Source organism: Primulina tabacum, chromosome 14 (genome assembly GCF_025594145.1).
Source record: "Primulina tabacum isolate GXHZ01 chromosome 14, ASM2559414v2, whole genome shotgun sequence".
Lineage (NCBI taxonomy): Eukaryota > Viridiplantae > Streptophyta > Magnoliopsida > Lamiales > Gesneriaceae > Primulina > Primulina tabacum.
In genome coordinates, this window is record NC_134563.1 from 37203103 (window position 1) to 37226186 (window position 23084).

At 32.8% G+C, this 23084-nt stretch overlaps 3 protein-coding genes and 1 long non-coding RNA gene across 12 annotated transcripts; all 4 read right to left on the reverse strand.

Annotated features, from left to right (window-relative positions):
* Positions 1–80: 80 nt before the first annotated feature.
* LOC142524265 (putative E3 ubiquitin-protein ligase RHG1A) lies at positions 81–4729 on the reverse strand. Of its 3 annotated transcripts, none has more exons than XM_075628162.1 (7): positions 4492–4729; positions 4358–4403; positions 1743–3582; positions 1043–1093; positions 769–867; positions 533–676; positions 81–440 (listed from the first exon to the last, which is right to left on the reverse strand). In XM_075628162.1, the coding sequence occupies exons 3-7, from the start codon at positions 3495–3497 to the stop codon at positions 306–308; spliced, it is 2184 nt and encodes a 727-aa protein (XP_075484277.1). In that variant the 5' UTR covers positions 3498–3582; positions 4358–4403; positions 4492–4729; the 3' UTR covers positions 81–305. The 3 variants fall into 3 exon arrangements, with proteins under 3 accessions (XP_075484277.1, XP_075484275.1, XP_075484276.1); XM_075628160.1 differs by having other exon boundaries at positions 1043–1096; XM_075628161.1 differs by lacking the exon at positions 4358–4403 and having other exon boundaries at positions 1043–1096; positions 4492–4694.
* Positions 4730–6325: 1596 nt separating this feature from the next.
* LOC142524873 (uncharacterized) lies at positions 6326–10212 on the reverse strand. Of its 7 annotated transcripts, none has more exons than XR_012814978.1 (4): positions 8075–10212; positions 7858–7976; positions 7187–7412; positions 6326–6342 (listed from the first exon to the last, which is right to left on the reverse strand). It is a non-coding gene; the product is annotated as an uncharacterized LOC142524873 (long non-coding RNA). The 7 variants fall into 7 exon arrangements; XR_012814981.1 differs by lacking the exon at positions 6326–6342 and adding an exon at positions 7553–7663 and having other exon boundaries at positions 6902–7412; XR_012814979.1 differs by lacking the exon at positions 6326–6342 and adding an exon at positions 7719–7776 and having other exon boundaries at positions 6902–7412.
* Positions 10213–12044: 1832 nt separating this feature from the next.
* On the reverse strand, positions 12045–13768 carry LOC142524690 (WUSCHEL-related homeobox 4-like). Its single transcript, XM_075628745.1, has 3 exons — positions 13325–13768; positions 12406–12705; positions 12045–12330 (listed from the first exon to the last, which is right to left on the reverse strand). The coding sequence occupies exons 1-3, from the start codon at positions 13568–13570 to the stop codon at positions 12157–12159; spliced, it is 720 nt and encodes a 239-aa protein (XP_075484860.1). The 5' UTR covers positions 13571–13768; the 3' UTR covers positions 12045–12156.
* An 8363-nt stretch (positions 13769–22131) lies between these two features.
* LOC142524494 (ethylene-responsive transcription factor RAP2-10-like) lies at positions 22132–23084 on the reverse strand. The gene has a single exon (XM_075628511.1). The coding sequence runs from the start codon at positions 22885–22887 to the stop codon at positions 22450–22452; it is 438 nt and encodes a 145-aa protein (XP_075484626.1). The 5' UTR covers positions 22888–23084; the 3' UTR covers positions 22132–22449.

A 23084-nucleotide genomic window follows, 5' to 3' on the forward strand; every position in this document is an offset into this window, starting at 1 on the left:
GCACGATAATATTAAAATAAAATAAAATAAATACTCCATATAAAATAATTGTTAAATGTTGGGCAATAATAATGATTAAATAAAAAAAAATTAAATTTCCATAAATCTAATGCAAATCTTAACCAAGTATGAGGCTTCAACAATGTTCTCCTTTTAATTTAAAGGATGAATTTTTCATCCACAGGAGAGGAAATAAACAATAACAATGAGGAAAAAAGACGAGTGCAAGAACCACAAAGCTTTGTTTGATTTAAGAGCGGCTACGGATTCAGGATTCAAGAACCCGAGAACCAGGCCTGGTCGTCTCACTTCGTCGTAAGTCCTGTGGTTTTGCAAATGGGGCATAAATTCTTATGCATCAGCCACTGTTTGATGCATTCTTGGTGAAAATCATGGCCACAATCCAGCGTTCCGATATCTTCTCCTTCATCATATTCTTCCTGCGATCATTGCAAGAACATGAGTAACATAGCATGAGGAATTTTTAAACTGAGAGCGACAGAGGCTCAAGTGTAAAAGAGAAGATTCTAACTCGACATATACTGCAAGGATCAGTGTCGACTGAATTTTCCGTTCTGATGTTGACATGTTTACGAGTTTTCAAAAGGGAGCTTATGTTTTCTTCAGTTAATCCAGTGCACACATTACCAATTCGTTCCTCGAGGGCCAACAACTCCTGGTACAACATATATGTTCAAAACTAGTGGAACTAAAAAGACAGCATACAAATTGTCAAGGTATGATATTTTTCTTTTTTTTTTTTTTTACCTCGTATGACATATTATCTACATCCAACCGCATGTCCCTGTGACGATCATGAATACCAGCCATGCCAAAGAAAACAGAACGATCAAGGAGCATTACGTCCTATCATACAACAAGAGCTCGTTAAAATTGGAAACGTAGTTTCAGAAGAGTTGGAAATGAAAAAAAAAAATCAGAATAAATCCATTTTTGCCGGTCAGGAGCTGCTTAGAGTTGTCTTCAATCGAGCCCAAAGGTAGCAGTAGCAATACGAGAAAATGTAGAAAGAAGAACTAACCTCAAGTCTCAATCCTTCTCCCCTTCTCATAAGATCCAACACACGACGAATCTGCTGAAATCAAAATAAAATTAGCTGCATTTTCATATAGCTTCTCAGATAAGGTTCAATGTCAGACACGTGCATATCATCAGTCTCATACCACATCCAAATGCATAAGAACAGAACTAAAAAGTCAATTACAGAACTATATTGAAAGTTTTAACAAGAGAGAAAAATCAGGTGATGACCAAGACCCCTTTCAGGGTTTTTAATAAATGCTTCGATTCAAACAAAGCTACAGTGACAGGCTTTCAATGAATAAAAGCTTAGAAACACACACCCAAATATAGGTTTAAAATTGGGGACCCGTGATCAAGAAAGATAAAATTATACTTCAGTTCGAACCAGACATTGCTTAAAATTGAACAAAGTTAGCATCCAAATTACAATCTTTTTGTTGACAAATGAAGATCCTACTATATAATGGAAGCTAAAATGGCAATAAAAATTAATAGTACAAACCACAGATCAATGGTTTGTGTTTCAAGGATAAAATTCATAATCTTATTTATTTTTTTACGATGCAAAGTGATCATGAGATTCTTCATTCCAAGTCACTATGAACGAGTATAAACCACAACCTCATGCAACACATATAAAACAAAAAAGTGAATTCTTTAAAAAACTTGGAAGTACTACCAGATGGAACTTGAAATACCTCGGAAATCATGGCGCCTCTTCCTTCACTAGCAGAAGTCAAACTTCGCAGTGGATGGGGTAATCCAAATGCACCATCCACATGCCTCTCAACAAATGAAGACCTTGAGTTAGACATATGATTTTCAGTAAATGCATTTTCCCCTGACATAGCAGGAGAACCAGGTTGGGCAGCAAGGTTACTGGTTGGTCCTCCAGAATCAGTACCTGATGAGGATATCAGAGATCTTCGAACAAGTTCCGACAGTCTCCACGAATATTGAGGATAACGCCGCTGTGCCCATGAAGGTGCAGCTGAATTGACCCGTGAAGAAGAGCCCATTGGAGAAATAGATGATACATTTCCAGCAGTACTGTTATTCCCACTCGCGAAGTTCCAATTTGTAGGATGCTGAGAAGAACTTCTCCTCTCGCTAGTGGGAACAAATATAGGATGTTCCGATATGTTTCTGGGAACATGTCTTCGAATGGCTTCTTCATAAGGCACAACATCCCTCTGTCCGGTAAGAGCAGAAGCATGTGATCTGCTGGTTCTTGAGCTGGATGCTCCGTTCAACAAAGGCTGAGGGTTTAGACGCACAGAAGGAACATGCAAAAGATCTGACTGTCCACGAGCATTTCCAATTTCTGCTTCAGGAGCTGGATTCAAGTCCAGAAATCGGTTATGAAGAACTAATCTTGATGATCGCCGAGGAGATGGAGCATCTAAATTTCCAACATTAGCTTCTGTTGGATATGGATCACCGGGCATAGGATCTTGCTGGTGCGAACCATTAACACGCAAACGGAAATGTCTGTGGGAACTTGCAGAAGTTCCAGAGGCAGTCAAAGAAAAAGGACTGGCAGAAACAGTTTCTCCAACACCAATCCTAAAAGTAGGATTTGAGGGCTGTGATCCACCGATCCTAAAAGTAGGATTGGAGGGTTGTGATCCATCGTTGTTTACAAACTCGTTCTCAGATTGTGCTGAGATACTAGTGTTGCTTGCAGAAATTTGATTGGCCGACATACAATGCCAATGACTTCTTTCAGTATGAGGATTAAAACTCAAACTTCCAGCTCCAGAAGATTGTCCCGCTACTTCAAATGCTTTTCTCTTGCCTGATATACGCCGACCATCCAAAGAGACTGTCCTGGTTTCAGTGTCCCTCGCAGCATATCCACCACGTCCAGAAGGAACACCAAAAGAACCACCAGCAGATACTCTCCGCTCACTTGATGATCCAATAGATACATGGGTGTTGGGATGCTCAACTATCTGACAGTCATCATCCTCATGGTCTCCATACTCCGAACTCATGTTAAGATCCTGAGTAAGCGTACCGGAACTCAAATTGTTCAAAAGAATAAACCCATCTGGTGCATGATTTCCATTCGGATCCATCATAATAACATCAGTTGAAAAATCAATGGATGGCCGGTGTTGAGGTTCTTCCAATGTATGAGCCGCTCGAGAGATAACACTCCATGCATGGTCTGTTTTTCTCTGGTTTTGCTCCCCTTGATTTTGAGCAGCACTTGCACTAGTTTGGCCCACACTCCACCCACCACTCTGCCCCTCATGCCTTCCATCACAGAGATACGAAATGTTGGGGTCACATAATGGTATCCTATACTCCTGTAATAGATTTTGTGCAGAAGTATGAATACTATTCCATGACATTTGAGGATCTATGCCGGTGTCAGTAGCTGTAGAGCCACGATCAAAGCTTATATTTTCAGGCAAGGTACTGATAGAACTCCTTTGCCCTTGCATTAGGGGTAATAATTTTCTTCCCCAAAAAACTATATATTTGGATATCTTGGTGTGACAATATCCACTACTTTGGTCTTCAGCAAACCTGCAAGGACCAACCCTTGTCAGCAAATGTTATTTATCTGTAGACACAAAATTTGCAGATCAAAGAAGAAAATTGTTCACAACTAAACACTGAGATTCAAAAGCCAATAAAGCCTCAAAATATGTACTTCAAACAAAACATCCCCAGAATATTAAATCTTTCTAAACAACTCTGTTAACCACTGTAGGTGTAAATATCAAAGAGCATTAGTCACATCTAAATTTGATGCTCAAGTCGGAAATTTCGTCTAAAAAAATAAAAGAATGCCAGATGCTTTAAGCACAAACAAGCACTAAACATATATTAGTCCAGTTTTTCCACAGCTTAGAGCACAAAAAAACAAATATGTAGGTATAAAACCGTAACAGCTTTATATTTTCCATTTGAAACTCTACATTTAATTAAAGTAAGCAAACACAATCGCTAACCAAACAACAACATTGCAGTGAAGGGAGGATAAAATTTATGAGAGAAGGAACAAGAAAAGAAACATGTCATTAATCCATCAATAACTTAATATTTACAAGACAAATTTACAGATATTTACACGAAAAAATGAGATTTTTAACTTCACGAGCCAGCTAATACTTAATTCGCCAAATAATACTTACCCATCCAAAAAAGTGGAAAAACCAAAACAAAAGGCTGAGAGGCAAGGTAACAGATGAAACACAGAAGACCAGACAACCAAAAAAGATAAATCTTGAACAAGAAAAAGAAAACGAGCTAACAGAATGGTAACATCCAAGATCGATAAGAGAATCTGAAATTTTACCAGTCAGAGAACAGCAGATGAAAGAGCAATAGATCTTGGAGAAGACCTGAAGAAAAAAAAAGAAAACCACTAAAAAAAGCCGCCGCCACATATCTCATTTCTCATTCACACAAGCTAAACGAAAAAAACCAAACCTTGCACAGAGAAATTCAGCCTCCGGAGAGAGAAAAACAATAAAAGAGCGTTCTTGAAATAAAATGAGAACAGATGAGATTGAAATGAAATTGGGGGGGTGGTTTTAATGTATGGTGTGTAAGAGAACAAAAATTGTGAGAGGGTGGAAGGATTAATGCGGACAGTAATCTTTAATTTACTCAAAAAACAACCCCTCAGCCAGTAGCCAACAAGGTCACATTCACACCTTAATGCACAGCTATTTGCACAACGCACACAAAAGAAAATTAATATATAAGAAAAAAAACTTTTAAAAATTCTCATTAATGACTAGGGATATAAACAAACCAAACCGTTTGTGAGCTATTCGAAACTCGATTCGATAAAAGCTCGTTTGAGCTCGTTTAATGAAGCTCGTTAAGATAAACAAACCAAACTCAAGCTTTACAGTATTCGGCTCGTTAGCTCGTGAACATGTTCGTTGGTAAGTTCATGAGTAATCTTTTAGATGAAAAAATAATAGTTTTAATATTTGATTTATTGATTTTGCATATTATTTATGAAATATATAGAAAAATCTATTAAATTTATTTATTATAACAAATTTAGAAATTTTAATAAGAATAATATATTTTTCTTTAAATATATAATTTACTTTTTAATTAATTTAATGAAAATTTAAATGTATAATTCATATTTATTAAGCTTGTTTAGGCTCGATAAAGGCTTGAATAAGCTCGTGAGCCATGCATATATTCGTTAAATAAAGCTCGAGCTCGACTCGATTATAAACGAACCAAGCTCAAACATTAAAGAGTTCGGCTCGGCTCGACTCGATTACATCTCTGTCAATGGCCATAATCAACTGTCAAATGATAAGAAAAAAGATTGGGTTGTAAATGGGAAAAAATCTAATAATTTCGAAAATAAATTTAAACAGGAAAATATATTTTAAAAAAATGGGTTTGTTAATGATGGGTCATTGGTTACAGTTAAGGTGGCTTACCAAATATACCGTTTCCCGTCGGATTGTGCCAATTCGGAGGAAAATTGGAGGAAAGGGAAATGAAATCCAAAACCCTTTTTCTTTTTTGCTTTGCTTTTTAATTTTTTAAATTTAAAACATATATTTTTCTCTGTGATTTTCGATATCTTCACGCTTGGCACCTGTCCCTTGCTTATGCATCACATGCATGTTTTCAATTAAACTATGAGATTTTCTTTGCTTGATTTGGGTGATTTTACGCTTTCATGTGGAGTTTGTTTTCTTCTGGTGACATATGGATGAGATTTTTCTTTCTTGTTTTTTTCTTCTGACAAACTTGGATTATATTGTGAATTATAAATCTATTTTATGAGTAGAAATAATTGAGGGAATCAGTCAAAAAGCAATGAATAAGTAAACGTCCTTGGTTTTGCAAATAAGTTGAATTAGTAATCTCTCTCGGTTATTAAAAACAAATAATATCACTAGCAAATCAACCAATTCATGAATAATGCTCGTTTATATTTATTTTCAAAAATATTGACCGATTTGTACAATTTTGACCATTGATTTATAGGAAACCATCTATGGCAATTTGGCGCACACCCACACAGAAAAGACGACTCTCGATCCGAAAGCAACTTAAATTACCAAAAAAAAAAAAAAAAAAAAATTGATTTTATTTTCTTGGGTTGAGATGATGTTTTCGTTACAACCGACTCTCGAACCCGAGATTTTTTTCCCAAACATGGATATAGTAGATACTAGATAGACTATGAGGTATCTGCCATCGTCGCTTGTTAACTACCAGCCTTTTTCCTACCCTCTTCGTTCACGTCTCTCTGCATTTACTTTTGTGTCGAGCCACATGGCCGGCCAACCGAACCTAATCACAATAAGCTCTAATCAAAGTAAATCCTCTGTCTTTTTAATATATAGTATTATAGATAAGCAATTAGTATAGAATCGAACCCAACCAGAAATTCAAAAGCTCACACATAAAATACAGCAAGTGTGAAAATGCAAGCTAGGTAGATTGGCAACTTGGGGGGGGCTATCTTTACCAACCGATTTGAGAAAGTAGACTTCCCAAAATTTAAAATGGGAAGCTTGAGAAAAACCACATTGTCTTAAATACACTCAGGCACAGCTAAATGAGACACGTATATTAAATTTATAAATTATTTAAATACAAGGTTGTACTTGTATACAAATAAATGAAAAATAAGATGCAATTTCCAAAAGAGAGAGCGACTTTACAGCATCCACAGCTTTAATTTCTCACGAGTGTTAGGAAAACATTTTCCTCTTCAGGATTCAAAGTCATAGACCAAATCAATAGCTTGAAGCATTCACCAAACCCTCGACTATCTATTGCTGCAACTACAAGTATGCCGCTTGAAAGCAGGGTAACCAATTTAGCAAGTATGTAATATTCATGTATCTTCACTTTAAAGTTCAACTTGTATATATGACAAAAAGAAGATTTACATTCTGTGGCATAAGGCCCTCGAAATCAAGAATGCGGCACCAGAAACAGAAATCAACACCATTTGCATGAAAAACAGTGGGACGAAATGATTTTAATTCTTTCCGACTCAACTTTCATGACATGAAAAAACGGTGAAAAAAAAATCATAATGCAAATTACCATCAACAAAATGATTAACTTAGTCGTACCCACCATGGTAATATATAATTCTTAAGAATCGCGATATAAATCATAATACCCTCATTCTTCAAAGACTGTATTTCGAGGTCAGTATAACTAGTTTGTCCGCACGTTATTTTGGGACTCCAAATGCATTGAACTGTATTGTGCACCTTTGATCTTATTCATCAAGATAAACAGCAAAAAACTCAATTCTGGTTTCAGAGAGTAGAAACTCCATCAGCGATTGATTTGAGTATGCATTCTTCCAACCGTTATATGCACCAGCGTCACATGATATTGCCCTGCAAACCGCGAAAACAGAAGAAATATGTGAGAGATTGTTACACAATCATATGCATGATCTAATTAAGAAGAGGTCATTATGACTAAAACTGAGAGCATCAAGCAAACAATCATGGGATAAAGCGAGGCAGCTTTTAACCTAGTCCCAGAGAAAAAGAACGCCTTGGTTAGAAGCACAGAAGCAAAATTTATTGCCGTGGGGAGTCTCAATTTTTCCTTTTCGTTTTTTAGAAATTATGTTTCTCACCACCTTCATATAAAAGAGAAATACTCGCCTTTACACTTGTTTCAACAATCATAATCACCTTTACATTTGTTTCAACAATCTTTGCCCCATCATTCCAAACTCACGGCAGTCTTTTCCTGAGAAACCCCGATGTTTAACTGATGGATTGATTAACTGCAATTTTAACTATAACCACTAAACAGGTCGACTATACTTGCCTTCCCTTCTGCTGCATGAGCTGAAATTGCAATCTACAGGCCTAGCAGGTGTAACCTTCTTGTAACTTGAGAGCATGACTTTGTGATTTTGGACCATGCATGGTAGCACCATCTCTAAACTGTTGACACCCCAATATATTATATCAAAGCTTATTTGAAGCCCATCCAATGAAAAGAGTATCGCTCCAAATTAGTCACAAGGTAGAGAATGGGGTACCTGCTACTCTTTCATAAGCTGCCATGATCTTACAACATGATGGAAAACAGTATCCTCTGTAATTGCACAAAAACATCACCAGCCAACACCATCAATCCTTAAGATTCTTGACGACAATCCATAACAGGAATCTCCAGGTCTTGATATAGACATAATGTAACAACACAATTACGAATAAACGAGTTCGCTTTTCACCTCTTTTATAAAAGAGATAAGACCCTTGAAAAACAATAAACTAGTCGCAAGGAAATGAACCTCCATCATTAACATCTATGATAGCATCTAGCCATCTACTAAAACAAGGAAATTCACGATTTTTATACAAAATTATTTAAGAAGTTGAACTTTCACATTCATCATAGCAGTTTTCCCTCCAGAACTAGCAAGGAGAAGAATAAAATACGGAAGTATTGTCTAGAACGAAAAGGATAGCACGCGCCAAGATGTGGTACTTCATTACACCATAGCTATTTCAGATATTAAAATTGTTTACAACTGATTCCCTGTTTCCTAACTCCATACATTATGACGCAAGACTTTCTTAATTGACCCTTCAAGATCACTTGATATAGCAGAATAAAGAATAAAAAGTAAAAATTTGAAACTTCCACAGAGCTTAATAAAATTTTGGTGCAGGTAAGTTTATAGCGCTTCTATGACATTAGAAATCTAAAAATTTTGCACCGCGTCCTTATATTAAGATGAATGACCATTGATGGAAAATCATATACCAGACTGTAATTGGATAATCATGAAGTTTTTACACCATACACACTGCTTCACTAGATGGAAAAAAAAAACTGAATCTTTTATTTAAATTTGAAATTAGAAACATCAACTATGAGTAAAAGACGGAATTAAGTGGACGAGCTTCTGGTTAAAAATCTGTTGGTGTCTTGCTCAATATCATCTGTGAAAGCGGTGATAAACTTATGCTGGATGTACAAGGGGGTCACATGTCAAAATGAGATCCACAAGACAAATGAGCGCAAAAAGCGACGAGTCAATACCGGAAAGAAGTATATAACAAGGATAGAAAAGAGAACAGAATTAAAAGAGTCGCGTCACTTAGATATATAGCCTAAAACTAGAGATATGAAGTACCAATGCAACGAATAGATGTGACAACAAAAACTATCCAGTGGCAATGTGGCATCTTCTAGCTTCAATTGGTTACAGGTTATAGGTCATGACGAAAATTTGAGGAAAAAATTCTCTAAACAATACCATAAACAAAGTAGGTACACGAACGGAAAAATTAAAATCTACATCATGGCTCAATACAGCAATTGAACAACAAAAATTGCTCAGAAGATGTATGGAAGAAGTCAAATATTAAGCCATCATACGTACATTATGATCATGATTCTCGACTCCATCGGTTGATAAAATCTAACCGAAATGTCAATCAATATTCTAGTAGTCGAACTTCAATGGTGCACGTACAAGGCATGTGATGCATATAGATAAATTGGTGGTTAACTAGGAAAAAACACAATGTGAAACTTAATGTCTGTATGGTAAGAGTTCGTGTAATATCGATAAGCAATCACAACTCAAGTCTGCACAGTGAAGATGTATGTTTCCAACTTCCAAGTACAGAAAAATTGCAATGAAGAGGAGCTATCCCCATAACCATGCCCTTTAAATGCTATTCGCATTTTCAGCCAAAAAAAAAAGGAAAAAATAAATCTCAATAACAAAAACTTGGTCTTGATAAAGAGGAACAAACCTGAATGGAGCATAAAGCTAGCTAAAATATTAAATCAAACATGAATTGCTCTCAGGCTCATTTTGAAGTAATGGAAACAACGAAATTAGACTACTGTTGGGAATAGAAATTGATCCAAATAATAAAATCATTGGGAACCAAAGAAACGCGAAACTTTTGATTAAATTCACATGCCACAGCTGTAATTTCTTTAACTGATGGGCATAGAAAACTTGGGTATACTAATTCCAGTTTCATACTTACTGAATTGACGAATTCAATTTGATCAAATTCATGCAACTAAACAACAGAAAATAATTTTAATTTTTAAAAAAGAAGAGTAACAATATTGAGCATTCCTTCGATGTATGGTAAAAAACAGCGTCTGGATTTTCAGTAGTGGACTTAAAGATCAGGGACCACGATGCCAATAACTCCTCAAATAATCAAGTATTAAATAAATCAGGTCAGGTCGGGTAGGGTTGGTCTATAGTAGAGTTTCAATTTTTTTTTTTAATGACGTGAGAACTCGTCAATTTTTACCCTTCATTTGGAATATTTTTTGATCAGAAACAAGTTAACTTTCATGTTTAGGAAAAAATTGTTAAATTTGGATTCCAATTTATGGTAATGAATACTTAATTGATTTATATTTTGTGATTTTCAAATTCTAAAGTTTTCAGAACATTACAGCATTTTAACTGAAAAAAACTCACTTACATTATTAATTTTTTTTCCCAAGATCAAATTAATGTTGAGCCAGAAAACTATATTTGATTCTCGGTACATTAAATTTTTTTTTTTTTCAAGAGTTTGAGTTCATTTTTCCTTAGAAAAACCTTAGGATTTATTTTTTTAAAAAAAATCATTAAATGTATTTTATTTACATTACGACTCCATGATATGGGTCAATGTGATTCAAACTTAAAGTGAAAAGTAATGATCTTAATATAAGTATAATATTTTTTTATGAATCGTATCTCGAGTAAGAGATGGATCTCATTAAATTAATATGTGATAATCTCGTAAGAGTTTTTTATGAACAGTAAAACGTGACTTCTTTTAAATTTCTTGCAATATTTTGTATAATAATATATAAAGCTTTGCCTAAGTCATTTGTCCCAATGTAGACTTCGTTTTTTTTTATTGTCTTAAATATATAGTTTAGTTTATATATTTAGTAGCATTTTTATTGCATCTCACTAATATATCCATTTTAAGTAGATTTGAAAAATGTGCAATCATTTTTTAAATTATTTTGTCAAAATGAATTAAATTATGACAAAATAATTTTAAAAATGATAAAAAAAATTCTTTTTCCAATAAAGTTCATAATATGTGTGATGGAGGAACTATGTGATGAAGGAAATATTGTCTACATTAACTTGGAAGTGTTGCATTCTATGGGATTTTCATATTTAATCTTTAGCATAAAAATCTATTGTTGCAAATTTGGGGGAAAATAATTCATTGGTTGTGATATTTGATCATTGTTGATGTTATAATAATAATTATTATTATTATTAAGCTTGTAACCAAAACCTTTTTAACGAATTTTTTTAGGCCAACCGAACCGAATTTATAGTTAAAATTGAATTAACCGAAACAAATTAAAATAGGTTATTTCGGTGGTAATCGAATCAACTGCCTTAAAATATATATATATATATACACAAAATTAACAATTGATATTAGATATTTATCACAATATAACACATTTTACCTTAAATAATTTAAAAATAACAAATATTATGTACAAATTTAAATATAAAAAAAATAAAACAAATACTGTAAATTATATGTAAAGCTTAATTAAAAAAATTCAAAATTTAATTATTAATACTTCGGTTAATTCGATTAACAGCATTTTCGTACAAAAAACGAAACATTATAATTTTTACAAATTTAATCGATATTTTCTAGAAACCAAACCAAATTTTCGAATTAATTCGATTCAACCAATATAATGCAAACTCTTAGTTGGAGGGTCTTGACCTTAGTGTCATACAGTTGTCTTGTTTGCCTCCAATCCATACACCTTTTCTTTTCTTTTCTTTTTTCAAATCCAAAAAGTTAATGTTTCCATTCATTCTTGTAGTCAAAAGTTGAACTTCCAAAGATGCTACTAAAGCACTTTAATTATTTTCTGACATTTCACGTTAAAACACACACAATTTATTTAACCAAAACCGAATACGAAATAATTAAAACAATTCAATTTCTTGAAGCCCAAAAAGGAGAAAACAGAAAAGAAAATGATTAAGCTACTAATTGGGATGAGTTTAAATTAAATTAATTGAGCAGATTACAAATTAATGAAGTCAAATGGGCACATTAAGATTATTAATTAATTAAACTTCTAAGAGTCCTTTCAAGATCTAATTCCCTCGGGATGCAAAGGAAAGAGCTTTAGTGTCCTATCTTTCCCTTCATCTTTCTCTATACAATTATTATCATTACTACTGCTATTGTTCTCTTCGGAGTAATCGAATTTCCATGACGTGCATTGTCTCTTGTTGGTCATAACCTCTTTCTCTTCCTCTCCCTGTTAGGTGACAAAAGAGATACATAATAAGTCGAGTTTTTACATAAAAATTTCAAAAGATTCAAGTACTATTACCTTTCCCGGGGAAGAGAATAGTAGAGAAGTGGTGCCGAACAGGGAAGGCGGTGTTCTTGGGATAGCATGGGCAAGTCCAAGGGTACTGCGCTTTTGCTTTTGTCTCTCACGGGCCTTGTGGTTCTGGAACCAGTAAAACACGTTTTTGCCTTCGATTTTCCCGTATTTCCCGAGCTGAGCGGTGATTTGCTCGATCTGTTGGGCATTGGGTGTGCGCATCCCCCCTCTGTATAGCATTTCAAGTATTCCTATTTGTTCTTGAGTTGGATTCCACCTTGTTCCCCCGGGTTGGGCTTCCACCTATAATAAAATTTGTAGTCACAATTATGATCATTTATTTACGTTTATTATATATTCCATAATATTTTGTGTGTTTAAATATGGTGTACGGCGATGATCTCCACTTCTTGCAATTTTTGTAATAATACCAAAGTCTCGATCCATAGTCAAAAATAGACTAATTCATCGTTCATATTGCTTTACTAGTCATGGCAATTGATTTTCAACCTTTTTGTCTTGATTCGTGAGCTCTATCGGGAGGAAATTAAATCCGTTTTTTTATCAGTAAATATATATGTTTAATATATATGCATGCATTGCTCACCTATAGATACACATTTTCACTCCATCATCAGGCTGACGTGTTCGCGTTGTTTCACTAGGTATTTAAAAGTAATACTAGCTAACATGTGATTAATGACTATTGCTGATCATATTCGCCCTGTTAATCAGTGTGCCCGACGTATTTGTACCTTGTTGTGCATGAAGAAATATCGTGTACATGCATATGATGAGGAAAATGAGTGGTATAGCATGTGGAGTGGTTATACTCCTTTGGACCATGCAGAATGTGACAATATATATATACAGCTAGAATGACGAGGAGATATATCTTTGAACAGACTATATATATCAGTACCTGAGGTGATCCTATCTTCTGACCATCCGAGGATCCAAATTTCCTAGGACCGCTTTCAGGTCTGATGAAACTCTTAAGATCAAATGAACTATTCGCGGCGGCGGTTGCGGAGATAGCTTCAGACACGGGGGACGGTAACTTCGGGGCAAGCGGCCGCAGGAGTTTGCAGCCGAGCGTAAGGGATGGTGGTTCGTGCTCCCAAAATCCACGTGCCAATTGATGAAGTCTCATGTCTTGAATTTCCATGAATGGATATTTCTTGAAAACAGGTGGTGCTTATATAGAAAAGATGATGCGAAGTGGGATGAAAAAGCAAAAGGCAAAAGATAGGGGAAAAGGGGGGAAATTAGGGCAAGATTAAGCCGAGACCAAATGATGAGGTGAGGTTGACTTGAGATTTCCATTGTTAAGAAAGAGAAATGGAAAGTTGATTGGTAGAGTAAAAAAGTAATAAATAGTGTGCTAACTTTTTTCATAATAGCTTTTAATATTGTATTTCTTCATAATTATGTATATATCCTTCTTAAATTTCTGACAATGTGAGTGGTTTATGATCACAAGAAACTTTATAAAATTATCTTTGATTATGTATAACAAAAATTATGACAGACAAATTATTGAATTATAAGTACACAAGGAAAAAAGATACGTATACACCTATTGAGTTCTAACCAAGTACAATCGATTAAGTCCCACTTTTACATATTCTCAACAAAAAAAAATTACGAATATTGCATGAAAAACTTCCAATTAATTACCTTAAAATCATATATATATATAAAGAATTGTACGTATGAAAGGGGGAGGGAAGGGGAGGGGAGGGAAGGGGAGGGGAGCTTGCTAGTACTAGTAATTGGATGTAGCTCCTTTAACTCAAAGATCTATAATTGGAGTGGTATGTGGTGTATGAGCGTGCGGTCGCATGTATATGCGTGTGGTTGGGTAGTCTAATCGAGGGGTTTTAATTTTCTTGCTTTCATGATAAGGTGTCTTTGCTTTTCCGTGGCATCTTCTTTTATTCTACTAAAGTGTCAGAGAATGTAAAAACAATTCCACCAATCCCAAAACTTCAAAATGCACTCTCTCTTTTCCCCCCTTTTGTGTGTGTGTATATATATATATATATACACACATACGGTCCTCTAGCAGGACTTAATATATATGGGGATTCAACTTAGGAAAGGTAAAATACAGAAAATATTTTTACAAAATTATGTATGTATTATATATATAGTAGGCCTAGGTATATCATAAATATCATGGATGGATGAGGGTTTTGAGTCTGGAATGAGAATAGAGAAATGAATGCCGCCTTTTAGTGTTGAAAAATTACAAAAGGTATACAATATTATAAGAATCACAAACAACCAAATCCATATCTTAAAGTCATGTATATGCAATATATAAATTTGTTTGTTTATATATTTTTCTGTCTCCCTTTATTATTGGGAACTGTTTGCTCCAAATTCCCAAATAGTACACAACCACCAAATCCACCTTTTCTTTTTTCATTCTTGTTTTTGTGTGACAAAACAAATCTTTGAATGATTTGCGACACCTGTGATCAACGTTCTTGTTTGAATTTGGTGCACATATCTTATTTCAAATTATATGCCAAAGTGCGTGATTGTAAAGCATCAATTATCTCGCAAATCTCTCCTACAAAGATTTGAAACAAACAAGAATCTCCAAACCAAAAATTTATTTACCAAATTCCTCATAATTCCGCTTTAACCCGCACACACATATATATTAATACTTTCGCCATTAGTACCATTATTAATTTACTATCTATAACAATTTGAGTTAACTATATTTTTATTAACGAACTAACTCGATCGAATAAAATTTGATCTGGAGAGGAAAGCCTAATCAGCGTCCAATTGCGGATACAACACTAAGAAAATTCTAACATCTTGACAAAAGGGTGTATGTGTGCTGGTATAACTGTCGGAAGTCCTGTTGAGTGAAATTGTGCGTAATTCCCATTTCCAACATTATATTTAACTATACAAGTTGTCGTTGAACAAATTTTCTTCAAATGTAGCACTGATAAGCTGGTAGTTTGTCCTTATTTTCATTGTTTAGAAAATGTTTTCAGCACTGGAAATCTTGTGGCCACTTGTGTTTTACTTTATGTTTTATGCCTTTCCATTTTTCTTTTAACAAAGGGCACTTCATAAATCTTTGTTTGGGACTCAAAATGTGTAGTTTCAAAACTAACTTCAGTCTCTAACTTGGCAAAAAAAAAAATGATATTTAAAGTAGTGTTGAAAATCATTTCATATACTATATTTTGAACCTAGCTCCAACTGTATAATGTCAAAAATAACATCAACCTCAATTTTTTAAAAAAAAAAAATAATGTGAAGCGTGAAATATTTTGAGCTCAAATAAAATTGAAAGAATATAAAAATATATACTAGTCGACTTCTAATCCAGTTGAAACTACTCTTTTGCTCATTTTAGAAATTTTCATAATATACTTTTTATGCATACAAGAAATTTCATTTTCTGTATTTTATAAATTAATAAATTCTATCATGTAATTAATTATGTTTCTCGATCCCAACTTTGAGCATTAAAAAAAACAATTTAATAATTTTGATTTGCAAAAATCAATAATATTATATCGAATCTCCCTTGACAACGTCGATACGACTGAAAATATACATACATATTCTTTGAATCTGTATGCAAATAATACTCAACTAACAATGTATACATTCTACTTTCATATATGACTAATTAACTCTTCCATGAATTGACCTCGGAAGCCTTGTTATTTTGGTTCAGAAGTAAACCATTAATTATATATATCTTTAATTTATCAGCTCATTTCTTTCTGCCTTATTAATGAATTATTTCGTACTTTAGTTAATAGATTAAAAAATTAAACTTATGAGTTTTATTTATTAAATGCATATATACTAATTGAACGAAAACTAAAATTATAAAATTACAAATTCTTATTTTATCGATTGATCAATATTTGTAAGCAAATTATTATATGCTAAACACAATGGCCTGAATTCCATGGGAGAAGACATTTTGCTGAATATGGACAAGAGAAATTATAGTGGAAATGTTGGAAAATTATTATTATTATGATTGAAATATCCCATCAATCGGGAAAATATTCCTCGATCCTTCACAAATCTGTATCTAACTTTGAAAATATACACAGCTTCTTTGGTCTGTCATTTCCACCTATTTTGTTGACTGACACATTGACGCAAATTCTTTGTACGCAGTTTTTTTCCCAAGACAAAACATTCTGCCAAGTTGAAAATTTTTACGATATTATTTTAATATTCAAAAGGAGTGTTATTTACACTCTACAATTTATTAGATACATTTCAGTTTTGATTTTTGTGATAAAAATGGATAATAAGGCCCTTTTATCGAACGTTCTTTCAATAATAAGTTTATTAATAATGTCTATTCACTAAATTATAACTTTAATTGCTTAAAATATTGTTGTTAAATTTGTCAATATTCGGGAAATAAATATATGAAAGTAAACAATTAAAAATATTATACATTAAAATAATTATTCACTTTATTTTATTTTAACCTTCTTTTTATTTCTAATTTATTTAATAAACTATAAGTTAACTTCATAATTTTTATAATGTTTCATTACACAACATACACACACACAAAAATAAAGATTAAATTACTCTATATGCTATTTTGTATTTTTATTTTGAAAAAAATTAAGAAAATATGTTCACAATAAATGTTATAAATATGATTTCGTTTCAAAATAATAATTTTGTCAATAACTATATCTTTTAAAGATGATTAATGACTTACAACAAAACCTAAGAACATGGGGGAAAAATATAAGAACAAATAATTACTTCATTAAAATAATCTAAATTAACTGAAAAATCTTAATTGAACCTCGAACAAAATTTCCAATTTTTTTATCAGCACATTTTTTAAAATTTGGGATAATAAAATACAAAAACATAAAAATAAAATTTCACGTGATTGGCATGAAAAACAATGAGTGTATTAATTTTTTTTATTTTATGTATTTTTTCATATTTATGTATATTTATAAATTCTAAAATAATTTTTTTAATAACTGAAGTCCTATATAATTTATTTTAGGAAGCAAGATTATTAATAAATTTACCACCACTCCGCCCCCCCCCCCCCCCCCCCCCCCCCCCCCCAAAAAAAAAAAAAAAAAAAAAAAATCAATCCATTGGTGGTACACTTGTCAATTTATACTACAAAATTATAAACGCTTTGCATTTAACAAATAACGGAGGGTAAATAACACTTTCATATTCAAAAAACACATTAAAATAATAAGATACGAAATTATATATATTTCAATCTCATATGTTTATCTCTTTGCGATTTGATCTCCTATATTATCACATTTCAATCTTAAGTATTGTACATTTCATTTATGGTTGTATCAATCTTTTTTGATTGAAAATGTTAATGTGACAGTGCACAAGTCAGTGTCATGTTAGCATGACATCAACACCACATTGCTGTCAAGTCAGAAAAATGATAAAAACAGCAACAACAAAAAAATATAGCGTACTAAGTCTGAAATTTGACAATATAGAGAACCAAAATTACAAAATAATATTTTTTTATTAAATTAATAAAAAAAACTCCATCTAAAATATTATCAAGTATTTGGTGGATTACAAGGTATAATCTCCTCGTATACCATCTTTCTAGCCTGATTAAAACTCAGCACGTGAAATATTAAAGTAATAATTATAATTATAAGCCATAATTGCGGACTAACTATCAATCAAAACGCTTTCCAAAAATATACAAACCGGTTTGCATGTCACACTACTTCTACGGCTCCTAAAATTGTTTGTAAACACTTTCCCATGCACAACTTATAATTAACTCATCTTTGATTATATTATCATAAAAAATTTAATTTCTCCTTTTACGCTCCCACTTTTTGGCATGCATGTTTTCGTAAAAATTGATAGACACGCAAGATTTTTTAAAATAATTATATATAAAATGTAAAAAAAATATATTTAAAAGTGAGGAGTGCAATTTTCTAGCTTGCTCCCATATTATATATTCCGGCCCTGAACATTGCTATTTACATATTTTTCCAAAGCTATGAAATTTACATTTTAAATGCATTAAAGGTCAAATATAATGCAATAATTTTAATTTAATGAAAAATTAATGTACAATTATTTTTCCTTTAAAATTGATTAGACGGGGTTAATTGTCGGTCAAAGAAAAGGTGTGTGGAAGTTGGATGCAATGATATAGAGAAATGGAGCCTACACAGTGGAGCAAACGGTGGGAGACTCCATCATTTGCACGTGTCTGTTTGGACCCGCCACTCTCTTTTCATATAACTTCCAACCTTATTTTAATATTTGATCATTGTGTAATAAATTTTTATTATTATTATTAAATTTGTCCGAAAATAGACACACGTATAATGTTACAATAAAAGATGATTCCAAAACATTTTTTAGAAGTTACACCAAGATTTGTCTATATTTGGGCTTTTTATTAAATTAAAAAAAATTAATGTGAAAATCTGTTGTCGCTATCTTTCTACTGTGTGCTAGGTAAATTCTGAACTATGCAGTAGTTTACATACCCGATCAGGGCTTTTGTTGCAAGGACTTCTATTAAATAAACATGTTATATTTTCGTTGGCAATCATGTTATTTGAATCAATGTCTACAATAATTTTTAGAGTGTGTCTATCCGCGAGCAGAAAATACCATGCAACATTCAAAAGCAGCTAGCAAATGTGCACTCATACATGACATGATGCCTTGTTCTTTGAATTTTCAATAAAGTGTACATAATAATTTGGAGATGGAGAATTCTAACTTGTAATAATTAAAGCTATTCATCTAATTATCATGAAACAAACATTGACATGATGATGGTTTTTTTTTCTTCTTTTCTTAGCTAGGTATAATTAGAACAAACAAACAAATTAACAAAAGCAAACATCGACGTTATAAAATCGATGTTCGATACACAAAAATTAAAGTCCGTGTATTAATTTATTTGGATACGTACTAGATAAATTTATTTCAAAAAAAGACAATATCATCTACGTACGTGGTTAGTAACGAAACCCTTCAATTAACATTGGAAGTTGATGTAAAAGGATAATGTGGTGGGTGACCATTATCAATTATATGCCAAAAAAAGTGAATTAGTTTATTGTAGCCATCATTGCTTTGATTGAAAATTTATTCCCGGTTAGATTTAGACAAGCATCTTTTTTTAAAATAAAAATAAAAATAAAAAATCGTGCAATTAGGTAATCACTTTATGCTATACAGTGGAAATCCTTTTTTTTATTTCTCTTTTTTTTTCTTTATCAAAATTATATTAATTTATGTCTTATTTTGGATCCTATCGTGTTTTTTTTACATAATTTATATATGAAGTCAGCAAAAAATGCACTGATTAATCTAAAAACATATATTAAAAAAAAGTACATATCCGTCATCCCATAATGTGTAATATATTCAAAAAAAGTAATTAGAAAAACGGTAAGGTTGCATTTGAATTGATGAATTTCAAATGTGTTTTTGTTATTTAGATAATTAAGATCATAAACTACAAATCGACATATTACATGTTTATATAGCGTTTATTGTTAATTATGATGGATTTTAATTTTTTCAATGAAGCACACTAAAGTGGTTGCAAATGTTGCAGTGAAAAGGGGTTTTTTTTTTTTTTTTTTGAGGGAATGGAAATGGATGACAGTCGTCCAAAACCCAAATCGATTGCACTGAAATATCAACTAAAATTCTGTAAGCTTTATAAATGTAATTTTAATATATTATGTCTTTGCTTTTTTACACACACACTCTCTCTTGATAAATTAAAGTTCGGATCATGTAATAAATTTTTGTTTTTTTTTTTGGCTTTCTTTAATTGCCACTAGCATAAAGCTAGTGGCATTTCAATTTCAAAGTTTCAAGTTCATCGATTGCTATAAAACTTGCAAGATTAAGTACTTGAGTTTGCACACCATTATGGATGGAAAATTTTGCGACATATTAGACTGTATTAATGTTGGTTTGAGATAGCTACATTGCAATGAAAAATTACCACTATTCCATCAAATTTAACTCATTTAAATGAATGATTGCACTGGAGGTGACCGTGGAGACTCGAGCAGTTTAATTAATTTTATTAACAACTTTTTTCGAACGTGAATAATTTTTGCTTTCGAATTTTTAGTGCTTATATTCTTATACTATGGTTTTAGTAATACCTTTTTTTTAAAAATAAAAATAAAAATTTGCCATTCGATTTTGGTAAAATGTGGCAAAATGCACTCTTTTTTCTCAAGGGCCAGAGCTCTCATTATCAGGGCTGCCAAGTTTGTTGAGCAATACAATTGAGCTGGGCCACGGTGACCTCCCAATATGACGAATACATTTTGTATATTGCACTTTCAGTATGGGTTTGGATGATTGGATCTGAACTTTATTAGCTAGTGGATCTTGAGGATGAATGATCTTCTTTTTCTTTTTTTCTTTTTTTTTCTTTTTTTCGTATCCATTAACTTCACACGCAGAAGATCTAATCTAGTTAACTAATTTCTTGATATCAAACACACACATTCATACACCCGAACTTGAACACAGTAATACTAATTAATATATCGTGGAGAAAATAGCAAAGTGATTAACGTGATTGGATATTAGTGCGACAACTTACTAAATTTGGAGAGGAAGAGAAATAACAAAAGAATTATGACTTTAAAAAACATGAATCTGTGGTACGATGGTCCCAATCCGATAGCATCTTAGCAATCCATAAGTGCCGATATTCGATATGAGACATAGCTAGCTAGCTTTAAATACCGAAACCATTAGAAAACAGCATGAAATTCTGCAGTTGTGTTTGGAGCTTTCACCCATATCCATCTTGAGCCTCCACCGTCTTGTGACAATGACTGAGGACCTCAATCTTTTTCACTGTTTTTGAATGGCGATTTTTGTATTTATTATTATTTATTGATGATGGAGTCCACACAAACACGTCACTAAAATGCCTGGTTTTAGATACCCATCTGGATCTCTTTTAACCTTATCTTCTTCTTATTAAAGTTGTCCTCCATCTCTGGTTGGAATAACACCAATCTAGCTCCACTAGGAAGTTGCACGTATTTTAAGTTTTTAAGATTTTAGTTTTCACCAACCTACTAAAATACGAATCTATATTCGTAGTATTGAAAAATATAACTTTCAACATAAAATGTAATATGTTTATGTTCAAATCCAATCAGCATATATTACAAAATAATTATTTATAACATAACAACAAAAAATGATATTTTCACAATCAAAAATAATGTTTTAGAAGTAAAAAATAATATTTTTCATAAGTTGATTCGAATACCTATTTCACAAAATTAATCCATATCACAATCTCGCGTGTTTAAACTTTAATTGACTAGTGATTTCAAATATATGTATATAACGCTTAATTAAAACAACAATAGTTATATTCGAAACAACACAACACAACACATAACATTTATTTTGAAGTGTTAATATTTTATGTTTAGTGGGGAAAAATTCAAAATTTTAATATCTTGTGCTTTGACTTTATAAAGAAGCAAGGACAGCCAATAGATGTTCTGGAAGAATGATTCAATGTAACAGTGAGTAAGCATTCAAAATAAGCCAACAAAAAGATTAAGCCAATTAAAATCATCAAAATAGATAAAAATAAAACATAACAATAACAAACAAATGTTTCAATCTAGTATTTTGCAAATAACCCCTCGAGTTTTATAACTATTCACGAAATAATAATAATATTTTACGTTTACAAACCTAGTCATCCAAATTCTTGGTACACCTCAACCAAAATCTTAAAAGATACATAATTCCCATGTAATTACAGTCTTTTATTAATCATAATTATTAGAAATTACGAGGTAATTTAATTCATTAACTATCGAAGTACCCACCATAGCCCTAATCAACTTTAAGCTCTCCATCCTCCACCAGATGTGCACTTACAGCAAACTCAGCCGTTACAGATTACAAAAAGGATGAAAAATAGTGAAAATTTAATACCTTCTAATAAAATAATTAAAGCACATTTAACTACCCTCAAGAATCCTCAAGACTAGGATACTCGTTCAAATCGGGCTTCTCAGAAACCCGGCCCGATTCAGTTCTTGCATGGCCGGCTGACTGTAGCGCGTCAACCCTAGCACCAACTTCGGCAGCTTTTTTCCTGATGGCGGCGGCGGACAGATCTCGCGTCACTAAGACATCACTGGCTATGCAATCGGGGAAGTTGAGCCTCGCGGAAGGACCACGAAGGTAGAACACCGCAGTGTCGTAGGCACGCGCCGCCGCTTCGGGGGAGCTGTAAGAACCGAGCCAGATTCTTGACCTTTTGTTGGGCTCCCTTATCTCCGCCACCCATTTTCCCCACTTCCTCATCCTTATGCCTTTATAGGGTTTGTCCTGTTGCCTTTGCCTACTCTTGCTCTCTGTGTTTGATGAAGAAGTTGAAGATTTAACACAAATAGCTCCTTCCATTCTTCAAGAAAATATATACCCTTTAAATATATGTATTAAATTCCCTCTCAAAACCTTCCCTTTTGTTTGTGGATTTGGATTTTTTTTCCAGAAAGTATTAGTTTGGGATTCCGCAAAACAGGAGAAATGGATGAGAGGATTCGTAAAGCATGTAGGCTAGGGACAACTCGTGCAAGAAAACTCTTACTTTGAGATTA